General features: G+C 44.4%; 1 protein-coding gene across 4 annotated transcripts in view; it reads left to right on the top strand.

Annotated features, from left to right (window-relative positions):
* The window catches only part of PCDH15 (protocadherin related 15), a 1,574,801-nt gene that overhangs the window by 1,002,975 nt on the left and 546,693 nt on the right, over positions 1-25,133 (top strand). For all 4 annotated transcript variants that reach the window (XM_070752283.1, XM_070752284.1, XM_070752286.1 and 1 more), the window contains one exon: positions 4,668-4,823. In XM_070752283.1, coding sequence (XP_070608384.1) covers positions 4,668-4,823 — 156 coding nt within the window. The remainder of the gene's footprint in view (positions 1-4,667; positions 4,824-25,133) is intronic.

Below are 25,133 nucleotides of genomic sequence, written 5' to 3'. Positions count from 1 at the left end.
CCGGCTCTCTCCAAAGACTCTATTGTTTGGGCCAGGTCTTGTTTGGCCTGATGAGGACTTCTGGAGAGGATAATTATGTCGTCCAAATAAGCTAGAAGGCATATAGAGTGCGTTCTGAGGTCTGCTGTCAATGCGTCTAGAAGCTTGGTGAAGGTCCTGGGGGCCGAGGACAACCCGAAGGGCATGGCCTTGTATTGGAAGTGTTGGTCTTGGAGGCAGAAATGTAGAAATTGTCGATCTTCTGGGTGGACCGGAACATGTAGATACACCTCCTTGAGGTCGATGGAGGTCATCCAGTCTTGGTGACGGATAGATGCTAGGATGGTATGCAACGAATGCATCTTGAACCTCTGATACCTGATGTAAATGTTTAGTTGTCTGAGATTCAGAATTAGGCGGCATCTGCCGGAAGTCTTGGGAACTACGAATACTATGGAGTAGAACCCCTGTCCCCGCTGCGGTGTCGGAACTGGTTCGATTGCTCCAATGTCCAAAAGATGTTGGACCTCTTGGAAAATAAGAGACTGCTTTTGTGGATGAGTCAAAGTTGGGCATTGCATGAATCTGTTTGATGGAATTTGTAAGAAGTTTATTCGTAGGCCTTGCTCTACAGTCTCTAAGGCCCATTTGTTGGTGGATATGGATCCCCAAAATTCAGTGAAGAACTGCAGGCATCCACCGATGGGCGGTTCGTGGGAGGAGTCACTTTTGTTTGCGATATCCTCCTCTGTTGCCGCCCCTGAAGGATCTGCGAGGTTGTTGAAACTGGTGGTTCCTGTCCCCATAGTTACCTCGGTCAGATCGGTAGGATGGTTGTGTGTAGGTCCCCTGTCCGTAGGCCCTTGCGACTGGGGACGAAGTCGAGGAGGGATCTGATTAAAAGGACTGTCTTCGAAAGTATGGAGTCCCTCGTCTGTCCTGTCTCCTTGCCGACCTCGGTAACACCTTCTTCTTATCTCTGTCTTCAATTAGGACTGAGTCCAATGACTCCCCAAAGAGCTTGGAGCCCTGGTAAGGAGCGGTGGCCGGGTGCCATTTTGATCTGGAGATGGATTTTTCTTTTGGGGGTTTGAGTTTGAGTGGTTTGACTTAATGTCAATAAATAAATTACAAGTTTGTGCCAATGTTGTAGAGCAATTTTGCTAACCAGCTGCAGTGTTGGAATTTTGACTGTTTTCCAAGCTGTAGCAAAAAATGAAAATCAATGACTTTAACTTACAGATTCTAAAGTTTTTTAGGTCATCTTGCATCACTTTTCTTATCAGATTTGTCCTCCAACACAACCACAGTGCACCTTTTTTTAAAAAGAAAAGAAAAGTATGAACCCTTTTATTTGATAGAATGGTTCATGGTCTGGATGACTATACTACATTTTTGGCCAACCCCCCCCCCCCAAAAAAAAAAAAAGCAGTAATAGTTCAGAGTTAGAAAAGTCTTCAGCATCTCATTTAGAAATATTCTGACTTCTGGAACAAAGTGATTGAAGAACTGTTCCTGAAAAAAAGTGTTGACATAGACCATATTGTTTGTGAATCCATGCTGGCAGTTGATGCATAATGCCTTTTAACGCTTTTCAATAATGTGACTTGCCAACAATAACTGACATTAATCTATGCAATGGGTGGCATTTGCACAAAGTAACAATATGATCCATTTCATGCATAGCTACATCCTGTTGATTTTTTACATCTAAATGCCAGAATGTTCTTGAGAACCTAACGTTCGAAAAAACCAGCTTCTTTTGCATTTTAAATTTCGACAGTATGATGCCTTCATCATTGATGAGTTTGTTTAAGCTTTTTTTGTAAGGCAGTATCTCTTCCCTTACTCTTCCATATATTCAAAGGTTTATTGACAAAATGTTTGTCCATGAAGTGCACTCTATTTATAAAATTTCCAAAGCCATCCATCATTAGCTTTAAAACTTTTTTTCACATGGTCAGTCTATTTTTCTGCACTTTAACACTCTAATGCTTAACATTTCTGCACTTTTATCAAGTGTTTCACCTGGACTCATTTTTTTTCCTTCTGACAATTTCAGCTTTTATCTGGTAACATTTCAGTCAAAAAAACTACCTTTTGTTAAGTTTAACAAAACAAAATCTGTTCCTTAGTACAACGGTCCCCAAACTTTGTGGCTTGGTGGTCCAGCTGGAGGGAGGTGAAAGGGGAACCAGGTCATATGAGTGGTGGGCTTATGTGCACATGTGCATCTCCACTCACACAAGAGAAAACCAAAAGCTTTTGCAAAGGGATGGGAGGCCTGAAGCAATGTGAAAGGAAAAAATCCAAATATTTGAAGGATTGAAAGTCAAAGAACAAGAATATAAACTTCAGGCTTTTGCAGAGACTTGGTCTTTATTATAGAAAACCCAATAGAAATGGGATTAAAATTATTAGAAGAAATAAATAAATTCGGGAAAGTAGCGGGTTTAAAAATTAACAAAAATAACACTAAAACAATAACCAAAAATATAACAAATAAACAAATTCAAGAATTAGAAGGAAAATTGGAAATCCAAGTTGTCAAAAAAATTAAATACTTAAGAATAGTACTAACAGGTAAATGTACAATGATTAAAAAGGATAACTATATAGAACTAAATAAACAAATAGAAAAAGATATGGAAAAATGGAACAAATTATCTATTTTGTTGATAGGGAGAATTGCTACTATTAAGATATCTGTATTACTAAATATAAACATCTTAATATACCTGTTCCAAACCATACCGATTAAATTAGAAAAAAAATACTTTGAAAATTTAAATAGAATTATATCAAAGTGTATTTGGGCAGGGGAAAAAACAAGAATTAAATTAAAATATCTGCAAGATAATAGAAAACAATGGGACTTTGGACTCCCTGACCTGAAATTGTACTATCAACCAGCTGCTCTTCAATGGAGTACAGACTGGATACAACTTAGTAATAAAAGAATATTAACATTCTAGAGATGTGGTCTGCATATTGGATGGCATGGGTTCCTATGGGATAAGGAACATAAAAAACACTCTTATTTCCAAAATCATAAAATCAGAGAATCCCTATACAAAATTTGGGCTCAAATAAAACATCAATATTATAAAGAAATTCCGACATGATTCTCAAGTATGGAAGCAATAATCTACCCCAATGCAATAGACAAACACAAAATGATTAGATACACAGAAATATTGGACACACAAGGAAATTTAAAAGACATTGAAACTCTAAATCGACAAAGAATTAAAATTGATTGGGGGCCATACTATCAAATTAAATCTAGTTTAAAAGAAGATAGAAGGAAATTTGGAATAGCAAAAAAGAAATCACAATTAGATAAGATCTTATTGGGGTCTAAGGAAAAAAATGATAGCAAAAATTTACAAATATTTACTAAATTATAAAATGGAGGAAGAAATTGTTATGGAAAATATGATTAGTTGGGTTAAATTTTTGGATATAACATAAATTTGGATCAATGGGGAAAAAATCCGGAGTAAAATGGCACCTATTACCAGCAAGATTGGCCAAAATGTATCAAAACATGAATTCCAAATTTTGGAAATGCCAACACAAAAATGGACCATTCTATCTCATGTGGTAGACCTGCCCAATAATTTAAAAAATTGGAAAAAGATGCACATCTGGCTCAAAGAGATAATGGAACAAAAAACTAACATGAAACCTAAAATGTTCTTAATAGGGATATTGGATTAAAAAAATAGAAAAAAAATACTGGTATATTATACTACATATTTTGACAGCAGTGAGAATATGCATGACAAAAAATTGGGAACATGGTGACGTACATTCTGACAATATAATTATTTAAAAAATCTTGGAATGTGCAGAATCAGATAAACTGATGATAGAATTAAACCAGAAAGAGGATTCCGAATATTTTGAAATTTGGAATTTGCTTTATAACTGGTTTCAAAGGAAGAATAGAAAGAAAAAATAAGATGTATAAATGTACTATATATAGATATTTAGTTTAAAAATGACTATTGGACTTTATAAGTTTAGATATAATGGATAGATATATTTACTAACAGATCTATAGAGAAAATCTGTAAAGGAAACACAGTTTATAAAAATTATATATAAATGAAAATTTAATGTTAAGACAATTTACCGTAGAAGTACCTACGAGGTTTATATGAATATTTGTAAATGTATTGTTTGTTTTGTTTGATGTTTGTTTGTATTTTTAATGTATTTTTTAATGTTTATATTCAATAAAAACTTTTTAAAAAAAGAAAAAAGTGATTTTTCACACATACTACCATTGTAACATTCCTATAGTCATATGACATATGATCAAATATGTCATATGATGATATGATCAAAATTCATATGGCTTATATGGCATATGATCAAAGTACAGTCACTTGGCAATTGACTGATATTTATGACAATTTCAATGTCCTATGTTACCTAACACCTGCAGTGATTCAGTTAATCAACAAGAAAGTAAAATGAGGCAAAACTCAATAAATGTCTCACTTAGCAATTGAATTATTGAGATAAATTGTGTTCATAAGTTGAGGACTACCTATACATACACTGATCTGGGAACAAACCCAATGAACTAAATTAGCTTTATTCCCCATGATGGAATTAGAAAATTGCACCTTACTTGGGAAATATTTAAATAAAGTTTTGTTTTTTCTCTTTTGCAGCCACCAGCGTCCATTCAATCTATTGTAGTCCAAGTCCAATGCATTAATCGAAAAGTAGGAACTATTATCAACCATGAAGTTCGGATTGTGGTGAGGGATAGAAATGATAACTCTCCCCAGTTCCAGCAAGAGCAATACTATGTCACAGTGAATGAGGTGAGTGGTTTTAAAAAATAAAAACAACTCATATTATTACTACCATTTCTTTTCATTTTTCTGATAGAGTAGAGCTTAGAGCCTGGAGGCTGTTAGGCTCTGGATGGGTGTCAACAGGCTCAAACTCAACCCTGACAAGATGGAGTGGCTGTGGATTTTGCCTCCCAATAACAATCCCATCTGTCCGTCCATTACCCTGGGGGGGGGGGAATTATTGACCCAGTCAGAGAGGGTCCGCAACTTGGGTGTCCTTTTCAATCCACAGCTGACGTTAGAACACCACCTTTCAGCTGTGGCGAGGAGGGCGTTTGCCCACGTTCGCCTGGTGCACTAGTTGCAGCCCTATTTGGACAGGGAGTCCCTGCTCACAGTCACTCATGCCTTTATCACCTCGAGGTTCAACTACTGCAACGCTCTCTACATGAGGCTGCCTCTGAAGAATGTTCAGAAACTCCAGATCGTGCAGAACGCGGCCGAGCGAGCAGTCATGGGTCTTCCCAGATACACCCATGTTTCGTCAACACTCCACGGCCTGCATTGGTTACCGATTAGTTTCCGAACACAATTCAAAGTGTTGGTGACAACCTATAAAGCCCTACATGACATCGGACCAGAATACTTACGGGACCACCTTTTGCCACACAAATCTCAGCGTCCGATTAGGTCCCACAGAGTCAGCTTTCTAGAGGTCCCGTCAACTAAGCAATGTCGTTTGGAGGGAACCCAGGAGAAGAGCCTTCTCTGTGGTGGCCCTGACCCTTTGGAACCAGCTCCCCCCAGATATCAGAGTTGCCCCCACCCTCCTTGCCTTTCGCAAGCTCCTTAAAACCCACCTCTGTCGTCAGGCATGGGGGAATTGAAATTTCACTTCCCCCTAGGCTTATAGAATTTATACATGGTATGCTTGTATGTATGAGTGGTTCTTTAAATTGGGAATTTTTAGATTATTTTTAATAATAGATTTGTTTACATTGTCTTTTTATTGTTGTTAGCCGCCCCGAGTCTTCGGAGAGGGGCGGCATACAAACAAACAAACAAAGAAAGAAACAAATAAATAATAAACTAGGAAATTTCACTTGGCAGGACCTAGGGGAAGAGCCTTCTCTGTGGCAGCCCCGGCCCTCTGGAATCAACTCCCCCTGGCGAGTTGAACTGCTCCCACCCTCCTCGCCTTTCGCAAGAGCCTGAAGACCTATCTATGTCACCAGGCATGAGGCAACCAATGTATCCCCTTTTTTGACCATTAAAGTTATGAGTGGGTATGATTGTGTAATATCAATTGTTTTTAACATAATGGGTTTTAGTTACAGTTTTAATTATTAGATTTGTTTCTGTATTGTTTTATTGTTGTTGTGAGCCGTCCCGAGTCTTGGAAGAGAGGCGGCATACAAGTCTAATAAATTATTATTATTATTAATTATTAGAAATTAATGTGTTTCCACACAGCAACTTTATTTTCTTAAGTAAAATCATTTCCCTTTGATTTTGAAAAACTTGCTCCAAGCAGAATCCCCAAATTAAATAAACAACAACAGTGATCCCTCGGTTAGCGCGGGGGTTACGTTCCAAGACCTCCCGCGCTAACCGATTTTCGCGTTATACTGGATGCGGAAGTAAAAACACCATCTGCGCATGTGCGCCATTTTTTTTCATGGCCGCACATGCGCAGGGAAGACCAAGGGAAGGTTCCTTCAGCCGCCCAACAGCTGATCTGCTCCGCAGCGCGGAAGCAGCGAGGAGCCGAAGATGGGGTTTCCCCGTTGCCGCGCTGCGGAGCGGATCAGGTGTTGGGCGGCTGAAGGAACCTTCCCTTGGTCTTCCCGCCGCCCAGGCAAAGGGGAAACCCCAAGATCACTTGCCGCTTGCCGCTTGCCGTATTGCAGCTTGGAGCCTTGCTTCGCCTCCTTCGCTGCAATACGGCAAGCGGCAAGCGATCTTGGGGTTTCCCCTTTGCCTGGGCGGCGCTGGGGCCATGCAGAGCCGCTCATCTAGGGGGGCGTGGACCGGCAAGGTGCCCTCCGCTCTCTCTCTTTCTCTCCCTGTTACCGGTGTGGTATAAGAGAGAGAAAGAAAGAGAAAGGAGGGCGACTTGCCAGTCCACGCCCCCCTGGATGAGCGGCCCCGCATGGCCCCAGCGCCGGACTCCATTGCCGAACGCCGAAACCGGAAGGGGCGAGGTGGGGGGGGAGAACGGGAGGCTCAGCATTCCGCCAGTCGCAGCGCTGGCTGTCAACTTTTCTTTTTAGCACTGGGGAGGCAAGTCAGCTCCTGCCCAGTTTTAAAAAGAAAAGTTGACAGCCAGCGATTGTTCCGCTGCCGCCAGCATGGCCTGGCTGGCAGCGGAAGATGTAACGGAGCCCACGGGGGATTCGCCTTCCTCCCACCCGCAGCCAAGACTGATCGTGGGCTCCTTCGCAACCTCGGAGAGCTTCCAGGGCATGAAAGCTCACGAAAACCAGGAAGCTCTCCGAGGTTGCGAAGGAGCCCACGATCAGTCAGCTGCGGGCGGGAGGAAAGCGAATGCCACGGGGCTGGGCTCGGCTCCCCCCTCGGCTCCCCCCCTTACCAGCCCCGCCGCGGAAGGCTCCATTCTGTTCCCTGCCGGCCCGATTGAGCGGCCGGCGGTCTCCATTCAGGGAACAGAATGGAGCCTTCCGCGGCGGGGCTGGTAAGGGGGGGAGCCGAGGGGGGAGCCGAGCCCAGCCCCGTGGCATTCGCTTTCCTCCCGCCCGCAGTTGACGTCCACCCCCTCCTCGGTGTCCCCGGCACCCAGCGTCCCCACGCCGCCTCCACCTCCCGGTAATGCGCCCGACCTCTGCCTCTCTCTTTCTCTCTCATATACCACGCCGGCAACAGGGAGAGAAAGAGAGAGAGAACTAGCGTGGACTTATTTTTTATTTTTTAATATTTTATTTTTTTAATTAATATTTTTTGAAAAACCGCGTTGCAGCGTTTCGCGCTAATCGAGACCGTGCTAATCGAGGGATCACTGTAAATCCAAACCTACCCACTCAGAGCATATTGCCATAATTATATAAAATAGTGCAACAGACAAGAACTCTGAACAAGATAAGAGCAAGATGAAAATGAAATGTGATGAAATCCTGATTTAACAGGCCATTTGGGAAGAAAGAGGTATCAAACACGAATATTGGATAAATCTGAATTTACATAATTGCATAACATATCATTTGCATCATGATTTGATTTACATCATTGGTGGCAATGTATGCCATTTGCTTAACAAATGATGTAATTACGCAAACGATGTAAATAGATATAAAGTTAAATTTATAAGCAGCACAAGATGGCATGGATTAATCTAAAAGGAAAAACACCTTCTGACTGTAAACATTACTGCTAATTTGAAAAACTTTTATCTGATACATCTTTAGAACAGGCAGTTATTATTGATCTCTATAAAATGTTAAACCCATTTTTTAAGGAAACATAGAATATGAATGAATGATTGGTGGCCATTAGGTTATGTAAAATGCAAATTATACACATTAGGATATAAGTATGGTATTCATAATACATATAAATATATCTATATACACGTAAAAACACATTCATACATAAAAGCTGCTAATTCCTAACCTAATTAAATATTTTATTCTGGTCCCTGTTCTGACCTCACAAAGAGCCCTTCAAGAAATAAGTCCACACATTGCAAGTCTTAAACATATAATTGTAATATTTGATAAAACAGAAAGGTTTTCAAAATGCAGCGACAAACAAGGAATATCTTTTCTGTGCCAGCTAATTACTGTCTGAGAACAGATATTAAGTTCATAATTATTTCTTCTTTGATCCCACAGTTAGCATTTTTGCACTGACTCACTTGAACTGGCAGTCAGCTCGCAGATAAGAAGTTCCTTCTAATAAACTCATTAGTCCCACATCCAATTAAGATAAATCCGTCTCTCACATTATACAGTTGACTTCCACACTCACTCATCACAAGATAACCCTTCTATAGCCAGAAGGCGTGGGTAATTGTTCTAAGACCTATTCATGCATAGCTCTTTTTCTGTTCAGCCATTCCTGCCTGCTCATACTTCTGCACACTCTTCCTCTTCTCCTGAGTCACTCATGGGCACCTCTGGAGGTGCAACAGACCCTGGTTGGATTTCAGCCTCTGCTTTCACATCCTCTCTGGCCTCCTTGCTATAAGACTCAGATGCCAGGCACACTGGCCTAGGATACCAAAATACACTCGTCTCTTGATCCTCAGAATCTGTGATCAACTGAGCAGGATGTAGATGAACCACCACAGTCCCTCTGATCAATTCTATTTAATCCTTTTACTCTACAATTCAAATAATGTGACCAAATTAAGATATACGGTAGTTTGATTGAAAAGCTGTTAATTGAATTTGCTCAATATCAATTTTATGTATCCAAGTGTATTTAATCATCATTCAGAGCAATTAAGATTCTGATATAAGTGCCACCAAGTATATCAGTTCTCCAGACTGCTTCAGAAACCATGGACTTTGCTATTATCTGGGGCTGGACTCCAAACTCAGATTTTTATCTCTTCCATCAAGAACTGCCAAATGGAGACCCATAGAGCTGAGGTGTAATTATAATATCATCCCTTCTGTTCCTTTTTACAAGAGAACCAATCTGTCTATTCAGCTGGAATGCTTCTTCAGATAACATGTGTACAAGCTGGAAGCATGCAAATCACATTGAATTTGCCAAGAAAATTCTATGGGAGGTGTTAGCATAAAAATTCTTGCAGCCATTGTTGTCCTTTCTAGGACTGTTATTACAGCTTCTGAACAAGTATTTACTAGTTTCTTACCACATTCACCATCAGCTGTGATTTTGAAGAATTTTCAAGTTCAGGATCAGCTAATACCAGGAAATTACCAAGGCGTGGCTTTGTATGGTCAAGCCAGCTCTTCTGAGGAAAAGCTGCAGCTGCAGGGCCAGGTACATTTGTCTCTATCTGCAATAGTGGACTGCTGCCGGAACAACTAATTGTGCGTAGCTCCGTGGTTCTGGAACACGAGTGCGGGATCAAACACAATTATGCTTCCTGTACCTGTGCAGGTAGCAAAATCATGCATTGGGATGCTCATGCAGATGCATTTCAGTGAGGTTTTTTGCTTCCTCACATGCAATCCTGTACTCACGTTTCTGAGCCATGGAGCTGCGCACAATTAGCCATTCCAGCAGCAGCCTGCCTCCATCTATCTGGCATTATACTTGCCCTTTTAGAGAAAAGCAATTCCATTACAATTAGAGGCATACCATATCTGGACCCAGGATTTACCAATTCACAGGATTTTTTCCTGCTCAGGTGAGGCTAAACTTTATTGCATTCCCTTGTTCCCATTATAGCATTCAAATATTGATCCAACTCCCTTCTCATACCTGACTGGTGAAATGCAGAAAATGATCTGAATGTCACCAGCATACTGGTGGCACTTAATCCCCAATTCCCAGGGATTTCACCCAGAAGCTTTATATATATATATTAAAGAACTTTATTTAAAAGAGCTATCTTTAAGCTAAAGAGCCAAAACTTGAGACAACTAGACAGGTGTTATGGTAGCTCTGCCTGCCAATTGATAGTTTTCTGATTTCCCACCCCCACCCCCTAGCCTTTATTGCCAAATCTCACAAGAACCAAGATGTCTTGGACGTTATAAAATACCACTGTTCTAATCTTTCAATAGCTGGGAGCCATTGCAAGGCGCTTGGATGAAGCCTAGACCCTTATCAGTCCAGTCTCAGGCCCGGTTACAGCACTGAAATTGTTTTGGTCATGCTGATGGAATGCCACCATCTTCTCAACAACCTTCCCTAAAAAGGAAAGGTTGGAGACAGGATGGTAGTTGTTTAAAATAGCCAGATCTAGAGGAGACTTCTTGAGGAGAGGGTATACAACCATTTCTTTTAAAGGAAGCAGGAAGAACTCCTTCCTTAGAGAAGCATTGACCAATGCCTGGATGCAACCTCGTGTCACCTTCCTTCTAGCCGAAATCAATTTTTGGTTTATTTTGTATTAAAATTGATATTGATCTGCTAGTTTCTGTTATGATATTTCTAATTGTGGATGTTGTTCTTTCTAGAACTGGTCATAGTCTTCAAATGTCCTATTCTGTAGCTGCCCAGTGCTGTTCTTCACTGGACTTGACTTGTAATAATGGATCATTATTTGTTTTCGATCTTTGTATATCTACAATGGGTAAATTAATGGGTCTTCTAGTATTCCTGCAGATGCTGACTTGGTTACTCAGCAAACAGTCCTGATTCTGTAGCCCACTTGTCACCAGAAGTCCAGGAACTCCAACATCTGGCATGGTTCTTGTTGACCTGGATGATGACTAATCTGGTATGGGTTTCTGTAAAATACATCCCCCTATATTATTGATGGGAAAGATTCTTTGTCTGGGTTCTCTAATTAGAACCGTCCAGTATGGTTAAATTTCTGCCAGAGCTTTCTTTCCAAGAGCGCACAAGTCTTATAACCACTTCAAGGTAGTGTTCATAACAGTGGAAAGTCGTAACTGCCAATTGTTTTACTGATGTTGGCTTTCATACACATTGGTTTCTTCAAACAACCCTACTATGTATCAGTGTAATATATGTGCAGATCCAAAGCAGTGCAGCTTTTTTGTAATTGACAGATGGTAATTTTGTCAATATATAGATTTTCTAAATGATATCCAAGTTTTTTTGTACGGCATCCAGTTTGCCAATAACTATGGGGAAAGAAAGGGGAGACACTGGGTGGCAAAGTTAAGCAAGTGATCATTCTGGAATTGTAAGGAATCCAAATCCAACCACTCCCCAATTCCATTAACTTTTAACTAGTGCTAAATATTAGTTATTTAGTGTTGTCAATTAGTTGAGAATATTCTTGCATATAGACATGAACAATAAATATTCTAAACTGGACCTTAACACAATTCTTTGTGCCTGATAATAACATTGGGATCACCATGGACAGTTTATGGCGTAATCTTCCACTTTCGATTTTCAGATCTTGATACTTTGTGGTCTCTAATTATTTGTCTTCTATTCTATTATCTTTTAGTATTCTCACATCAATTATACATACTTTCTCATTTTTGACCAAGTTAAATCTGGTGTGTCCAAAGGTTTATCAGTTTGTAATATTTCACAAAAATTTTAAATAATTCATTTTCAACTACTTTTTCAACTCTACATTCCTACCAATTTTTCACTGTTGGAACATGAGAATTTTTACAGATTTTCCATTGCCTTGGACGGGAAATGAACACTCGGACACCAAGCTGGGTAAAATGGGTCACTTTATTAAATATTAACAGAAAGACCTGCAGGGGTCGCTAAATGGGGCGGAGTTTCCTGAACACAACATACTTGGGCAACTAAATGGGCGTTACTCCATGCCTGGTCAGGGTGAGGCGTGCCCCGCCTACTCCGACCCGGAAGCCACGCCCAGCATGTGGGAGGGCTCGCCTTGCATGACCCGGAACCGGAAATGATGTAGGTGAGCCCCAAGGGCACCCCCTTTACACCTCTCTGTCCGTGGAGGAAGCATGAGTTGTGCAATGGGGGTGCCAATCATCTTACAAAAGATGCCCAAAGGAGAACACACAGTTGCTACTGATACCCTTTCCGCCCCGTTTCTGCCACAGCAGGGGGTCAGATCTCTATCTTGGCCCCCTGCTCCTCGCCTAAGCCTGCCCCAGCTCACGCAGGCACCACTGCAGGTCTGTGTAAAATTGCCACTCCTGACGTCTTCCTAAATTGACCCAGTGAAAGCTGGGGGGGGGAGGTTTAAAAACACATGCCCGTTTGTCAGATCACTTTGCCTCCCACTGCCATGTTAACCCATATCCTGGTCCCGTCAACAGCTGTTGGTGTGACGGCGACTCCGCGTCCCCTCCATGTGGGGGTATCAGAACCACACACCAGAACCACACACCACGGCCGTAGGCCCCATACGACCGGTGGTTCACCATGACATGACATCACTGTGCCAAGTCCTTCACCGACACCAGGTTGTTGCCACCAGTGTGCAACACCAACAATCTGTTCCATATGCTCTGCAAGCCCCGGGGGACTGCCATGACTTGACGCCACTGAGCCAAGTCCTTCACCACCACCAGGTCGTTGCCACCCGTGTGCAACACCAACAATCTGTTCCATATGCTCTGCAAGCCCCGGGGGACTGCCATGACTTGACGCCACTGAGCCAAGTCCTTCACCACCACCAGGTCATTGCCACCCGTGTGCAACACCAACAATCTGTTCCATATGCTCTGCAAGCCCCGGGGGACTGCCATGACTTGACGCCACTGAGCCAAGTCCTTCACCATCACCAGGTCGTTGCCACCCGTGTGTAACACCAACAATCTGGGTCCGGCCCATCACTGCTCCCGACTTTTCACAACAGAAGAGACCCGTCTCAAACGAAGACCTCCGAGCTCAAGCCTTTCCTCTGAAGCCCCAGCGACTCAGCAACCTCCACATTCCTGAAGATAATGTTGCAGCTCAACGTTCAGCCACCAAGCCACGCTGTGGCTGCAGTTCACTACTATGGGCAACGGAAGGGCAGCTCCTTCGCAGTTCGCACGTAACAAAGTGGAGCAGGGCCAGGACCTAGAGAAACGATAAGGATACAAAGACAGTGTTAGCCACCCGATCCCAAAAACACTTGTACTCAGGTGCTCTGAATATACTTCATGAAAACCACTGACTTCCATCCGCCACTTTGCTGAGAACTTGTTGAAAACTGCATTCAGTATTGCTGAGGGAATCGCACCCGATATCCTGCCAATCCTCCTGTGGAGGCCTGTCTTATGGTACCAAGGGCACTATTCCCTGGCTTCCTCGCTTTACTTGCACTGAGTCCATCATACCCCGGCATATATCCTTGTTTGATATACCCGGCAGTGATCAAACCACCATCTGCGTTACTGGTCAGCCACCGTGCATAACCAACGCGGCTGCCGCAGCCCCCATTTAACCTCGGTTTGCTGGCCCAGGGAACCTTGCATGATCCACTACTATGTGATCATGACAGCACTTTGCAGACCTACCATGTCCCCAAAGGCCCTTTTTTATGGCTGCCATGTGAAAAAACAGCCTCGCCTCGTTGGGTGAGGATCTGGGTCTCATCCAATGCCCGCTGCCCCTGAAACTGGGTAATGTAAAGCGGCTTACTAATGTCTCCCCCATCTGAGTCCTTTCCTTGGACCATCTCCTGATCATTCCCCTTATCTTCAAATAGTTTGACACCGAGGTCTTTTGTTAGGAGAGCTAAGTCCACCTGCTGCCCCTATGTGATGGCATGTAACCATGTGGTGCAACCTGCACTCCTTTGCTTGATGGTGCCATCTACCAATTCTGGGTACCCTGCGCCCCAGCCTATGCCATGTGGCTGCCAATCGCCTGCCCAAGCACACATACTCCCTGTTAACGGACTGGGCCTCCTGTTGCTGGCTCGCTTCACTCCACTGATGGGCCAGCTGTACACCATAGTTGCAGTCCCATGTTCCTGTATTCCTCTCAGGAAATCATAATACTCTTCCTCCAGCATTAAAATGCCAGGGAGATTAGCCAATATGCTCCGTGGCCTTGCCTGCTCACCCAGGGAGTAAATAATTGCAAAAAATTTATGAAGATAAGCAAAGGCCCATGCCAATGCTTTCTTTACCGTTAGCACATGGATTAGCTTTACCAACATGACTTCATCAATATAACCATAATATTAATGGTACCATCCTGACACCACGACTTCAATATTGTTTATGATAATAACATTTTCTGAATTATTCATTAAAAACAATTAATATAATGCTTAATACTTATATTAAGCTTAAAATCAACTCAAGCGTGAATTTGATTCAGATGACCTCAATGCTTAGCGTTCTTGCAAGCCCCCCATTCCGGTAAGTGACTACCCCATTTCTTATGAACAAACTAAAGGGGGCTGAGATAAACTGACTAATTTATTTATTTATTTATTCGACTTTTATGCCGCCCCTCTCCTAGACTCATGGCGGCTCGCAACATGTCAGCAACAGCACCCTTCAAACAGAGCCAGGCCATTGCCCCCCCCAATCCGGTTCTTCATTGTCTTACTCCTGAGGGGATTAGCCAGAAATTAGGAGATTTCCAACCTTCAGCATGGTAATGACATGGGAATCTGCAGGCTGTAGTTATGGCATTAATAGTATCTTTCAGTTTTGTTGGTACAGAAAAAGGCCTGCTACCAACTGCACCCGTACTGTTATAGCCTTCAGTACCATAACTTTACATTTGGAAATGTGGCAAAATTCAGAATATTAGTAGCACCATTCATGGAGACATAATGACTTCCATGCGCAACTGCTCCAGGATCCGGCACATCATGAAAATAATAATAATAATAATAATAATAATAATAATAATAATAATAATAATAATAGTAATAATACTAAAATACCCAGGAGCAAGCACATAAAAACCTTGTTACCAAGTAATCCCTTAGTGCAGTACATCACTAGTTAAGTATGTCCATAAAATTAACAATGGTAATTCCTCAGGAAAAAAAAAGGGGGGGGCATATTTGACCAGGAGGATTGCCATTAAGCCAACTTGAAAGTGCCGAGGAAAACATACAAAAGTAAACCTCCGGCCTGATAACATGTATATATTCTCAACAAAAGCTTTAATAAGCAAATTTTTACTATGTAAGGTGTAGAACCTAGCTCACTATGTTCCATCTGCCATAACAGTTTAAATTAACACTGTTAACCCTTATTAAAGCGTGAGAACCATTGTTTATTTATTTATTTTAAATTGAGGGTAAGGGAGCAGCATGAGGCTATATTTACTTACCGTCCAATAACCTAATTGCTATTTTCAATGTGGTAAAGAAACATATGTCAGACCTGTCAGCCAAACAGGTTCTTAGGTCCCCATTCCACAGTGCTTCAAAGAAAGGCCCAGATATATTTCTGCACAGAGCTCTCGGTAGGAGATCCTTACATAGGCAGAAACCAATCCTTTATATTCAGCAGCACTGTTCCAAATGAAGTGCAGGATTTCTAATGTTTGATAAAAGTGTAATAAAGATTAACAGCCTCCCAAGTAGCAGAAAAACCCTCATCATTTGTTGCAATGTTTCTTCTAAACCCGCTTCTGAGCAGAAGCCAAGGTTTTAACTGCCAAGTTGCTGTCAGAAGCCAGCTAAGTCCCCTGAAGCTATGATGAACAAAAGGGGGCCAAGGTCTATAATAATGCTACAGTCTTTTGATCACTACAAGCCATTCTCACTGACAAAGCAGTCTTTCCATCGATCCAGTTGCTCAACACCACCTAACCTGGTTTCATGGCTACTATCCCTGATTGTTATTGTCCCTCTTGTGAGAAAATGCCATAGGAGGGTGCCATTATCCACTGGGTATGAAAGAACTGTTATCAAATGGCAGTGAGACCGGGCTGCTGAAAAGCGTTTCAGAATATGAAATTTTAATCCCCATACCATTTCCATGTCCACCACATTATGGCTCAATTATATATCCCGTTCTAACCAATGCTCATAACCCAGTGGCTTGTTTGGCCTACCCCACTATTTAACTGGCGTACAGAAGCCTTATTTCTCCAAATTTGTGTACGCTAAAAATTGCCTTAAAGGGATGTTCACATTGCCCTGTGGAATTGGAGGGGCGGGCAGAGGGGGGGGAGTTTGCCCCACCACCCCCGCTGTAATATCATAACCCATGTGTTGTGCCCCCCAGTAAATCAGTTTACTTTCAAATTAATTCATTTTAAGCTCACTCAATTCAAATACATTAACTTAATAAATTAAATCATTTTGATAATTCATTAAGCACAATCCCTTCCCATACACTGACTTAATAACCTAAATCATTCTTTTTTTAAAAAATAAATCATTTTATGTTCAACTAATTCGAATACTGTATAACCGTTTCAATAAATTAACTCATTTTAATTCATTCCTCTTAGTATCAATTCATTCAAGTATACTAGCTTAACTTAAATTAAATCATTTTGATTCATTCATTTTATGCTCAATCAAAATCTACTGACTTAAATCGATTAAATTTTAATAACCTAATTCAAGCTCAATCAATTTCACTATACAGTACTGACTTAATAAATTAACTTGTTTTTACAAATCAGTTTATGCTAAACCACTTCAAGCATACCAGTTTAAATAAATTAAATCGTTTGATACAATCAGTTTATGCTCAATCAACTCAAGTACTATACTGACTTAAATAAATGTGGGCTTCAGTAGACCAAATAGATAAGATCTGTCAGCAGCTGGAACTATTCTCCTACAGATCACTATCGTTATGAACTGATTTATGTACTAAATCTATTACCCAGAAGCAACATACATGTAAACCTCCGCTCCATCAGGGGAACGGGGCCCAAGTCGGCAAGAGTGGGGGGGGAGATGTGTGTCTGCCTGGTCCCCACAAGGGGGGGGGCTGCCATAGGCAAGAAAAACTTACCTCCCCCCTAAGCTGTCCTGCTCAAGGCATTATTCTACCCTACCTACCTAGCTCGCGCTGTGCCGGAAACAAAAAGGGGTGTGTGTGTGAAAGGCTCACCACGTGGATCAAGCCAGGCGCTGCCCCGCGCGCGGCCCCACTCGAGGCCCCTGGACTCTGCGGCCAAACACCAACCACGTGGGGGGACTATACTGTATTCCTGGACGCAGGGTGTCCCCGCCGATGTTCCCCCACCGCCCCGCTGCAACCCGAGCTGCCCCGGGCGATCGCCGTCGATCCCAGGGGTTCCGAAACGGTGGCAGCTCTCAGGAAGGACCTCGCACGCAGCCAGCCGCCCCCGGCCGCGAGTCAAGACTTCTGAAGACGGCGGCAGCACAAACCACCTGGGGACCCCAGCGCTAGCCCTGGCTGCCCGGCACCGAAACGCCTTGGCGCGTTGCCAGCCGGGCCGCCGGAGCCCTTGATCACCTGCCCGGGCGGGCCCACAGGCCCCGAAGCCCGGGCTGCTGCTCCCGAGACTGGCCGAAGAAGGGGAGAGCCATCCGCAAGTGCGACGTCCTCTTCCCGATGGGCGCCCGGCGAACAGCATGTTCCCGGGCGCTGGATGCCGTTGCCCTCTGCCCACCCGCAAACCTGAGCTGCCCCTGGCGATCGCCATCGATCCCAGGGGCTTCGAAAAGGCAACGTCCTCAGTCTCTTCCTTCCTTCCGTCGAGGAGAAAAGGCTCGCTGGTCACCTCTCTGTCCGTTCTGCGGCGAGCTTGGGGGGGCAAAAGAAGCCGGGGGGGGGCAAGCAAGCCCTGATAAAGGGCACACGCCCTGCCCCTCGGCTTTCCCAGAATGCCCGAGCGGCCGCTGATTGCTCTGGGGCGTTCCCGCGCTATCGCGGGGAACGCCCCACAGCTGATGGGGGGAGCCGAGTTGCTTCCCGCCATTGGCAATTTTCGGCCCGGCGTTATTTCGCCTGGCCTTTCATGTGAATCCATAACACAAGGCACTGTGTTATATTGTTGTTTATAATCGAATCATGTGATCTTGTATTACTTGATCATGTGATCTACTGTTTCTTCTACTTCTTTGCATAATCTGCACTTTGAATCATTTAATGATTTTTCAACACTGTCCTTGAATGCCTTTGTTTGGATAGCTTGCTCTTGCACAGCCCAAATCATGGTTTAAATGTCTTTTTTAAATGTTCCAGTTGTAGGCCATTGCCAGGTTTTATTTTTATCCTCTTTCCCCTCAATCTGTTCCAGAAATCAACCATGTAATTATTTTCCTTGCCAGCACTCTGTTCATATTTTTATTACATTATTCTAATACACACTTTTTGTTTCCTGTATATTTAGTGTGTTCCAATTTTTAACTTGCATCAGTGCTTGTTCTTGGCTGTTTTTTTTTTTTTACAGAATCAGCCCATGCACCCTTTTCTTCTTCAGTAATTTGTCTGACCTGAGGTAAACCTTCTCCTACAGTTCTTATAGGCAGGTATAATCTATCAATATCCCTATGGGGACATAATGCATAGTGAATTGTCACCATTTTTTGAGCCAAATTGTCCAGTTCAGCTTGTCTCCAGTTAATAATTCCAGCACTGCATCATAACACATCACAGGTGTAGGCCAGCAGTTGATGGTTTTGATAGGTTTTCCATAGTTCAGTTTTATCTGTAGCAATTTTTTTAGTTTTATCTATAGCATTTTTTATTATTTTGATATATTTTTTACTAATCACATTTTTAACTTCTCCGTGTTTGATATTATGCTCAATAGTCTTTATCCTAATGGTTCCTGCTGATTTCACCTTCATAAATTCATAAATTCATTCTTGTTTGTGACTTTACCCAATTTAATGCTGTGGCAGCAGATTTCTGTAGGCCAAATTCAACTGCTATATTAGTGCTAAAAATTCAGATTTTGTCAGTGACTGGATTTTGATTTTCTGATTTCCTGCAAAGCTTCAGATCATCTATATTATAATGACTGAGGCCTTAGTTAAACATCAGGTAAATGCAGTTTATTCATGCCAGAGGAGGCAGGTACAAGCTTAAGAATTAACACAGAATCCAGCCTTTTATACGGCAGGCTGCCTGAGGCAGAAACCAATCCACAACTAGTAACTTTCCCGCTTAACAATGTATCTGGGTATACGCGTCCAATCAGCACCCTGGATAGAGACGCCTATCACACGGCTCTAAGCAGCCGGCTGTTACTAAGCTTTACTGGCAGACACTTCACTCCTATCCCTTTCGCTAATACACACATAATCCTTTAAATAAGCTGGTTTGCGACAATTTCTCTCGGAGTGCCGAGGCTCTGCGGAACGCTCAACCATGGCTTCTGGGGGCGGTTCCAAATCAGGAGTCGGAACGAATTCTGACCCCTGGAATTCTGCCAATGCTGGCTCCTCGGGATTCCGGGCTGGAATAATTGACTCCCTGTGAGCACCCTCTGAGACGTCGTGGTCCATATTCCGGTCCAGACCCCCTCCTCTATTTAGACGGATCTGGTCCAGGTGTCTCCACCATAGGCAGCCATCGCTTAACTCAATTTCGAATGACCGAGGCCCCAGCTCTCGGCTCGCCTTTCCCTTTTCCCAACTGTGCCCCCCCGAGTACGACCGTGCAAACACTGCATCACCCAGTTTCACCCCTCTCACCGGCGGTTCCGGCCATGGCACGGTCTGGGAATACCAGGGGTGCAGTCTGTCCAAAACAATCCTCAACTTGCGACCCATTAATAGCTTGGCCGGGGTCCTACCTGTGGCCACACAGGGGGTGGAGTGTTGTGCCATCAACAAGTCTGCCAACTTTTGCTGCCATGAACCCTGTGGCATTTTCTTTAGGGCATCCTTAACTGAGCGCACTGCCCATTCTGCTTGACCATTACTGGCAGGATGCCAAGGCGAGGTCAACGCGTGTCTGATGCCAACGGACGCTAGGAATGACTCGAACAGTACTGATGTAAACTGCGGTCCGTTATCCGAGACTAAGAGGTCAGGGAAACCATGCGTGGCAAACAGGGTCATCAGAGTGTCAATAATGGCCTGAGACTGACTTGATTTCAGGTGGGCGACTTCCACCCATTTGGAATGGGCATCCACGACTATTAAGAATGTCTGCCCCATAAAGGGGCCAGCTAAATCAATATGCAGGCGAGCCCAAGGTCCAGCAGGAGGCTCCCATGCCAGTGGCTCAGCTTGGGGGGGGGGGGAAGGTCGGTTCTCCTGACATACCCCACAAGCCGACACCCGCTGCTCTATTTCTCTGTCCATACCTGGCCACCATACATAATCCCGTGCCAACCCCTTCATGAGCACCATGCCAGGGTGACCCTTGTGCAGAAGCGCCAACACCTGGCTGCGAAGCCTACAAGGTATTACCACCCTGCTTCCCCTCAGCAGGACCCCTTTTTGCACGGAGAATTCATTGCGACAGCGGAAGAAAGGGACAAAGACTTCGGCCGGGGCAGAAACCGGCCATCCCCGGAGTACCCACTGCCTTATCTGTTCTAACGTTAGATCCCACCCTGTCTCCTTTGCCACCTCGGGTGCAGACAAAATCAGGGGTCCCTCCGATAGGGCTAATACAGAACACGCTGGTGCGGGGTCTATTAAAACATCTGTCAAAGGGCACCTACTAAGAGCGTCTGCATGTGCTATGTGGCGTCCAGGCTCGTAGGACAAAGAGTAATTATAGTTTGCCAAAAACACAATCCAGCGTGACATGCGTGGAGACAAAACTATGGCGGTTGCCAGATAATAACCCTAATAATGGTTGGTGATCGGTCACCAATTCAAACCGCCTTCCATACAAGTAATCGTGAAAACGGCAGACTCCCACTATAAGAGCCAGCGCCTCCTTATCAATATGACCATAGTTCCTTTCCGCCTTGGCCAAGGTGCGGGAAAAAAATGCCAAGGGGGCCTCTGCCCCGTTTGGTAATCTGTGGCTCAAGACTGCGCCCACCCCATACTGGGAAGCATCACATGTGAGAACCAATGGTAGCCCAGGTGAGTATTGGGCCAGAACATTGTTGGAGGTGAGTATGTTTTTTACCCGTTCAAACGCGACCTCCTCCCTTTCACCCCAATGCCAATTCGTATGTTTGTCCAGCAATCGGTGTAAAGGTTCAGCCACCGATGCCTTATGCGGAATAAAAACCGCATAAAAATTCAGAAGACCTAAAAAGGCCTGGAGTTCTGCCTTAGACTGTGGTCTAGGGGCATCCCTGATCGCCCGTGTGTTTTCAGGGGTAGGATGGATTCCCTCACCATCCACAGTAAATCCCAGGAATTCAACCTTAGGAACACCAAAAACACATTTCTTCGACTTCAGCTTCAAACCAGCATCCCGGAATTTTGACAAAACCTTTCTTACCCTTACCATTAATTCCTCCTCGGAACTCCCCGACACTAGAACGTCGTCAAAATATGGCACCGTTCCTTCCAGCCCATATAACAATCTCTCCATCAAGCCCTGGAATATTCCTGGGGCAATTGAAACCCCGAACTGCAAACGGTGACTCTTGAACACCCCCCAGTGGGTAATAATGGACTGGGCCTCCGCGGTCTGGGGGTCGACGGGGAGCTGCTGATAAGCTTGAGAGAGATCAAGCTTAGCAAATACCCTACCGTTTCCCAGGGTATGCAGTAATTGCTGCACTACGGGCAGTGGGTATGAATGGTGGGCCAACGCTTTGTTCACGGAGCACTTATAGTCCCCACACAATCTGATTCCCCCATCCCCTTTAAAGGCAATTACAACCGGGGTCTCCCAAGCGGCCTGATCCACCGGCTCTGAAACCCCTTGAGCTATAAGTCTGTCAAGCTCAGCATCCACCTTTGGCCTGAGGGGAATTGGAACTTGGCGGGCTTTCAAACGCACAGCCGGTATTTGGGGATTTAAACTAAAAGAAATTGGGGTTTATTTATTTATTTTATTTATTATTTGGATTTGTATGCCGCCCCTCTCCGAAGACTCGGGGCGGCTCACAACAAGTGAAACAATCATAACAATCCAATTAATTAAAATATTTAAAGATTTAAGAAAAACCCCGTATACTAACAGACACACACACAAGCATACCGTGTATAAATTAAACGTGCCCAGGTTCCCGTGTAACAACCCAAATTGCCATCAAAAACCGTAGGAAATTCCCTAGCCAATTGCTCAAATCCCGAATTTCCCTTAACAGCGTTCACCCTAATGACAGAGAGCCCCAACGATTTGAACCAGTCCAGTCCCAATAAGTTGGAAAATGGTCCATTCACCACGATCAGTGGCAATCTGCCCACAAAAATCTTGAAGCGGACTGCAAATCGACCTTCACCGAGAACCGGAATCGGCGTTCCCTGGTAGTCCCTCAAATTCAAAGAGCATGGCTGCAAACGACTCTTACTCAGACCAGGAAAACAACGTTTCAGGGTGGCCCATGAGACCAACGAATGAGCAGAGACCGTGTCCACTTGCATCTGGCATCGCGATCTGCCCAGCTGAACTTCTACTGAAATTTTCTCTGCGGAGTCAGACGTCTCCCTGACATACGTGGTTGCAGGACGTGGATGACTGTAGACGGCATTGCAATCCTCCCTTCGGTTCGAGGAAAATTTCCGTTGCCATCGGGGAGTGAAATTCTGGAAATCCCTATGATCCCTTGTTGAGGCTGGGGGAGATCTGCGAAAACAGCAGACCCTGGCAATGTGGCCTTTAGCACCACAACGCCGGCACGCCGCGTCCCGGAAAGGGCAATTTGACCGAAAATGGTTACCCCCGCACCCCCGAAAGGGCGACAAAGGGGGACGGGGGCGCGCAGCGGGCACATCCCGGCTACGATTCGCCGCCAGCCGGCAAACTTCTTCCTCCTCTGCCCCTAGATTGTCATCCTCATCAAGGGAAACCTTTTGTTTGTCAGGTAAAATAGGCACCTTTTGAGTGACATTCACGGTGCTGTCCATTGCCGCTAAAGATTGCGTTGACAGCTCGAAAGCGCGACCCTCCGCCAACACCGCCTGAAATGTCAAGTCTCGGGTGGCCAAGAGACGACGCTTGAGGCGACCGTCCCTCACTCCAAACACCAGCCTGTCCAGCAAATAGTCATTTAAATCAGCAAACTCACAGTATAATGCCGCCCGGCGGAGAGCGGCCACAAAGTAATTAATTGACTCCCCTTCAGCTTGGTTCCTCTGATAGAACTTGTAGTGCCGTGCACACCGGGAAGGGGCCGGGGCATAGTGGTCCTGTAAGGTTTTTAAAAAGTCTTGCCAAGGAACATCGTGGATTGAGACCGGGGCAAATAAAGCCCGAGCCGTCTCAAACATCTCGGGTCCACAGAAACCGAGAAAATAGGACCTCTTCCTATCCCCTGAAATCTCCGTGTAGCCATTGGAGATCAAGAAGCAATAAAAACGGGCGACATAAGAGTCCCACGTCTCCCCTTGTGGATCAAAAGGGGCAAAAGTTAGTTGTACAGACATCCTCACTTGCTGTCACTACTTTTATAAGGAATTCCATGACAAAAGGCTCACACTCTCGTCGCCAGTATAATGACTGAGGCCTTAGTTAAACATCTGGTAAATGCAGTTTATTCATGCCAGAGGAGGCAGGTACAGGCTTAAGAATTAACACAGAATCCAGTCTTTTATACGGCAGGCTGCCTGAGGCAGAAACCAATCCACAGCTAGTAACTTTCCCGCTTAACAATGTATCTGGGTATACGCGTCCAATCAGCACCCTGGATAGAGACGCCTATCGCACGGCTCTAAGCAGCCGGCTGTTACTAAGCTTTACTGGCAGACACTTCATATATCATGATGGCAAACTAAAGGCATGTGTGCCACAGATGACAGGCAGATCCCTCTCTTCTGGCATGCCAGCCATCGTCCCAACTGTTGAGGGCCTAGATAATTGACTTCTTCCAAGGACCGCTGGAGCTGGAGTGCCACCACCTTCTCAACAATCTTCCCCATAAAGGGAAGGTTGGAGACTGGACGATAGTTGTTAAGAATGACTGGGTCCAGAGAAGGCTTCTTGAGGAGGGGGTGCACAAGTGCCTCCTTATAGGGAGCCGGGAAGAACGCCCTCCCCAAAGAAGCTTTGACAATCTCCTGGACCCAGCTCCGTGTCACCTCCCTGCTGGCCGAAACCAGCCAGGAGGGACACGGATCCAGTAAACAGGTGGCGGAACTCACAGCTCCAATGGCCTTGTCCACTTCATCAGGTGTCATCAGATCAAACTCTTCCCACACAGATGGACAAGTATGGGCCCCAGTCACCTCGACTGACTCATTGTCAGTCGACTCTGTTATCCAATCGGAGTTTAGGTCCGCTCGGTTCTGAGCGACTTTATCAGCGAAAAATGTGTTAAAATCCTCGGCACTACTCTGCAAGGGCTCCCCAACTCTCCCTGGTTAAGAAGGGAGCAGGTCACCCTAAACAGAGTGGCCGGGCGAGATTCAGCTGATGCAATCAAGGTGGCATGATATGAGCTCTTACAAGTGTTTGATCGGATTCGGACTTACTCTTCCTCCATCGCTTCTCTAAGATGTCTCTTCTGGTGTTTCAACTCCCAGAGCTCCTCATTGAACCATGGAGCTCTACGGGGTCTAGTGCTGCGGAGAAGTTGCAACGACGCAAATCGGTCAAGAGGCTCCGCTGCAGTCTAAAAACTGTACTATTCTGTTATAGACACAAATCTATTTATTTATTTATTTATTAGATTTGTATGCCATCCCTTTCCGTGGACTCGGGGCGGCTCACAACACAATAAAACAGTTCATGACAAATCTAATAATTTACAATTTAAAATATTAAAAAACTCCATTATTAAGCAAAC

Source organism: Erythrolamprus reginae, chromosome 5, assembly GCF_031021105.1.
Source record: "Erythrolamprus reginae isolate rEryReg1 chromosome 5, rEryReg1.hap1, whole genome shotgun sequence".
NCBI classification, from domain to species: Eukaryota; Metazoa; Chordata; class Lepidosauria; order Squamata; family Dipsadidae; genus Erythrolamprus; species Erythrolamprus reginae.
This window is presented reverse-complemented; position numbering and strand designations above follow the sequence as displayed.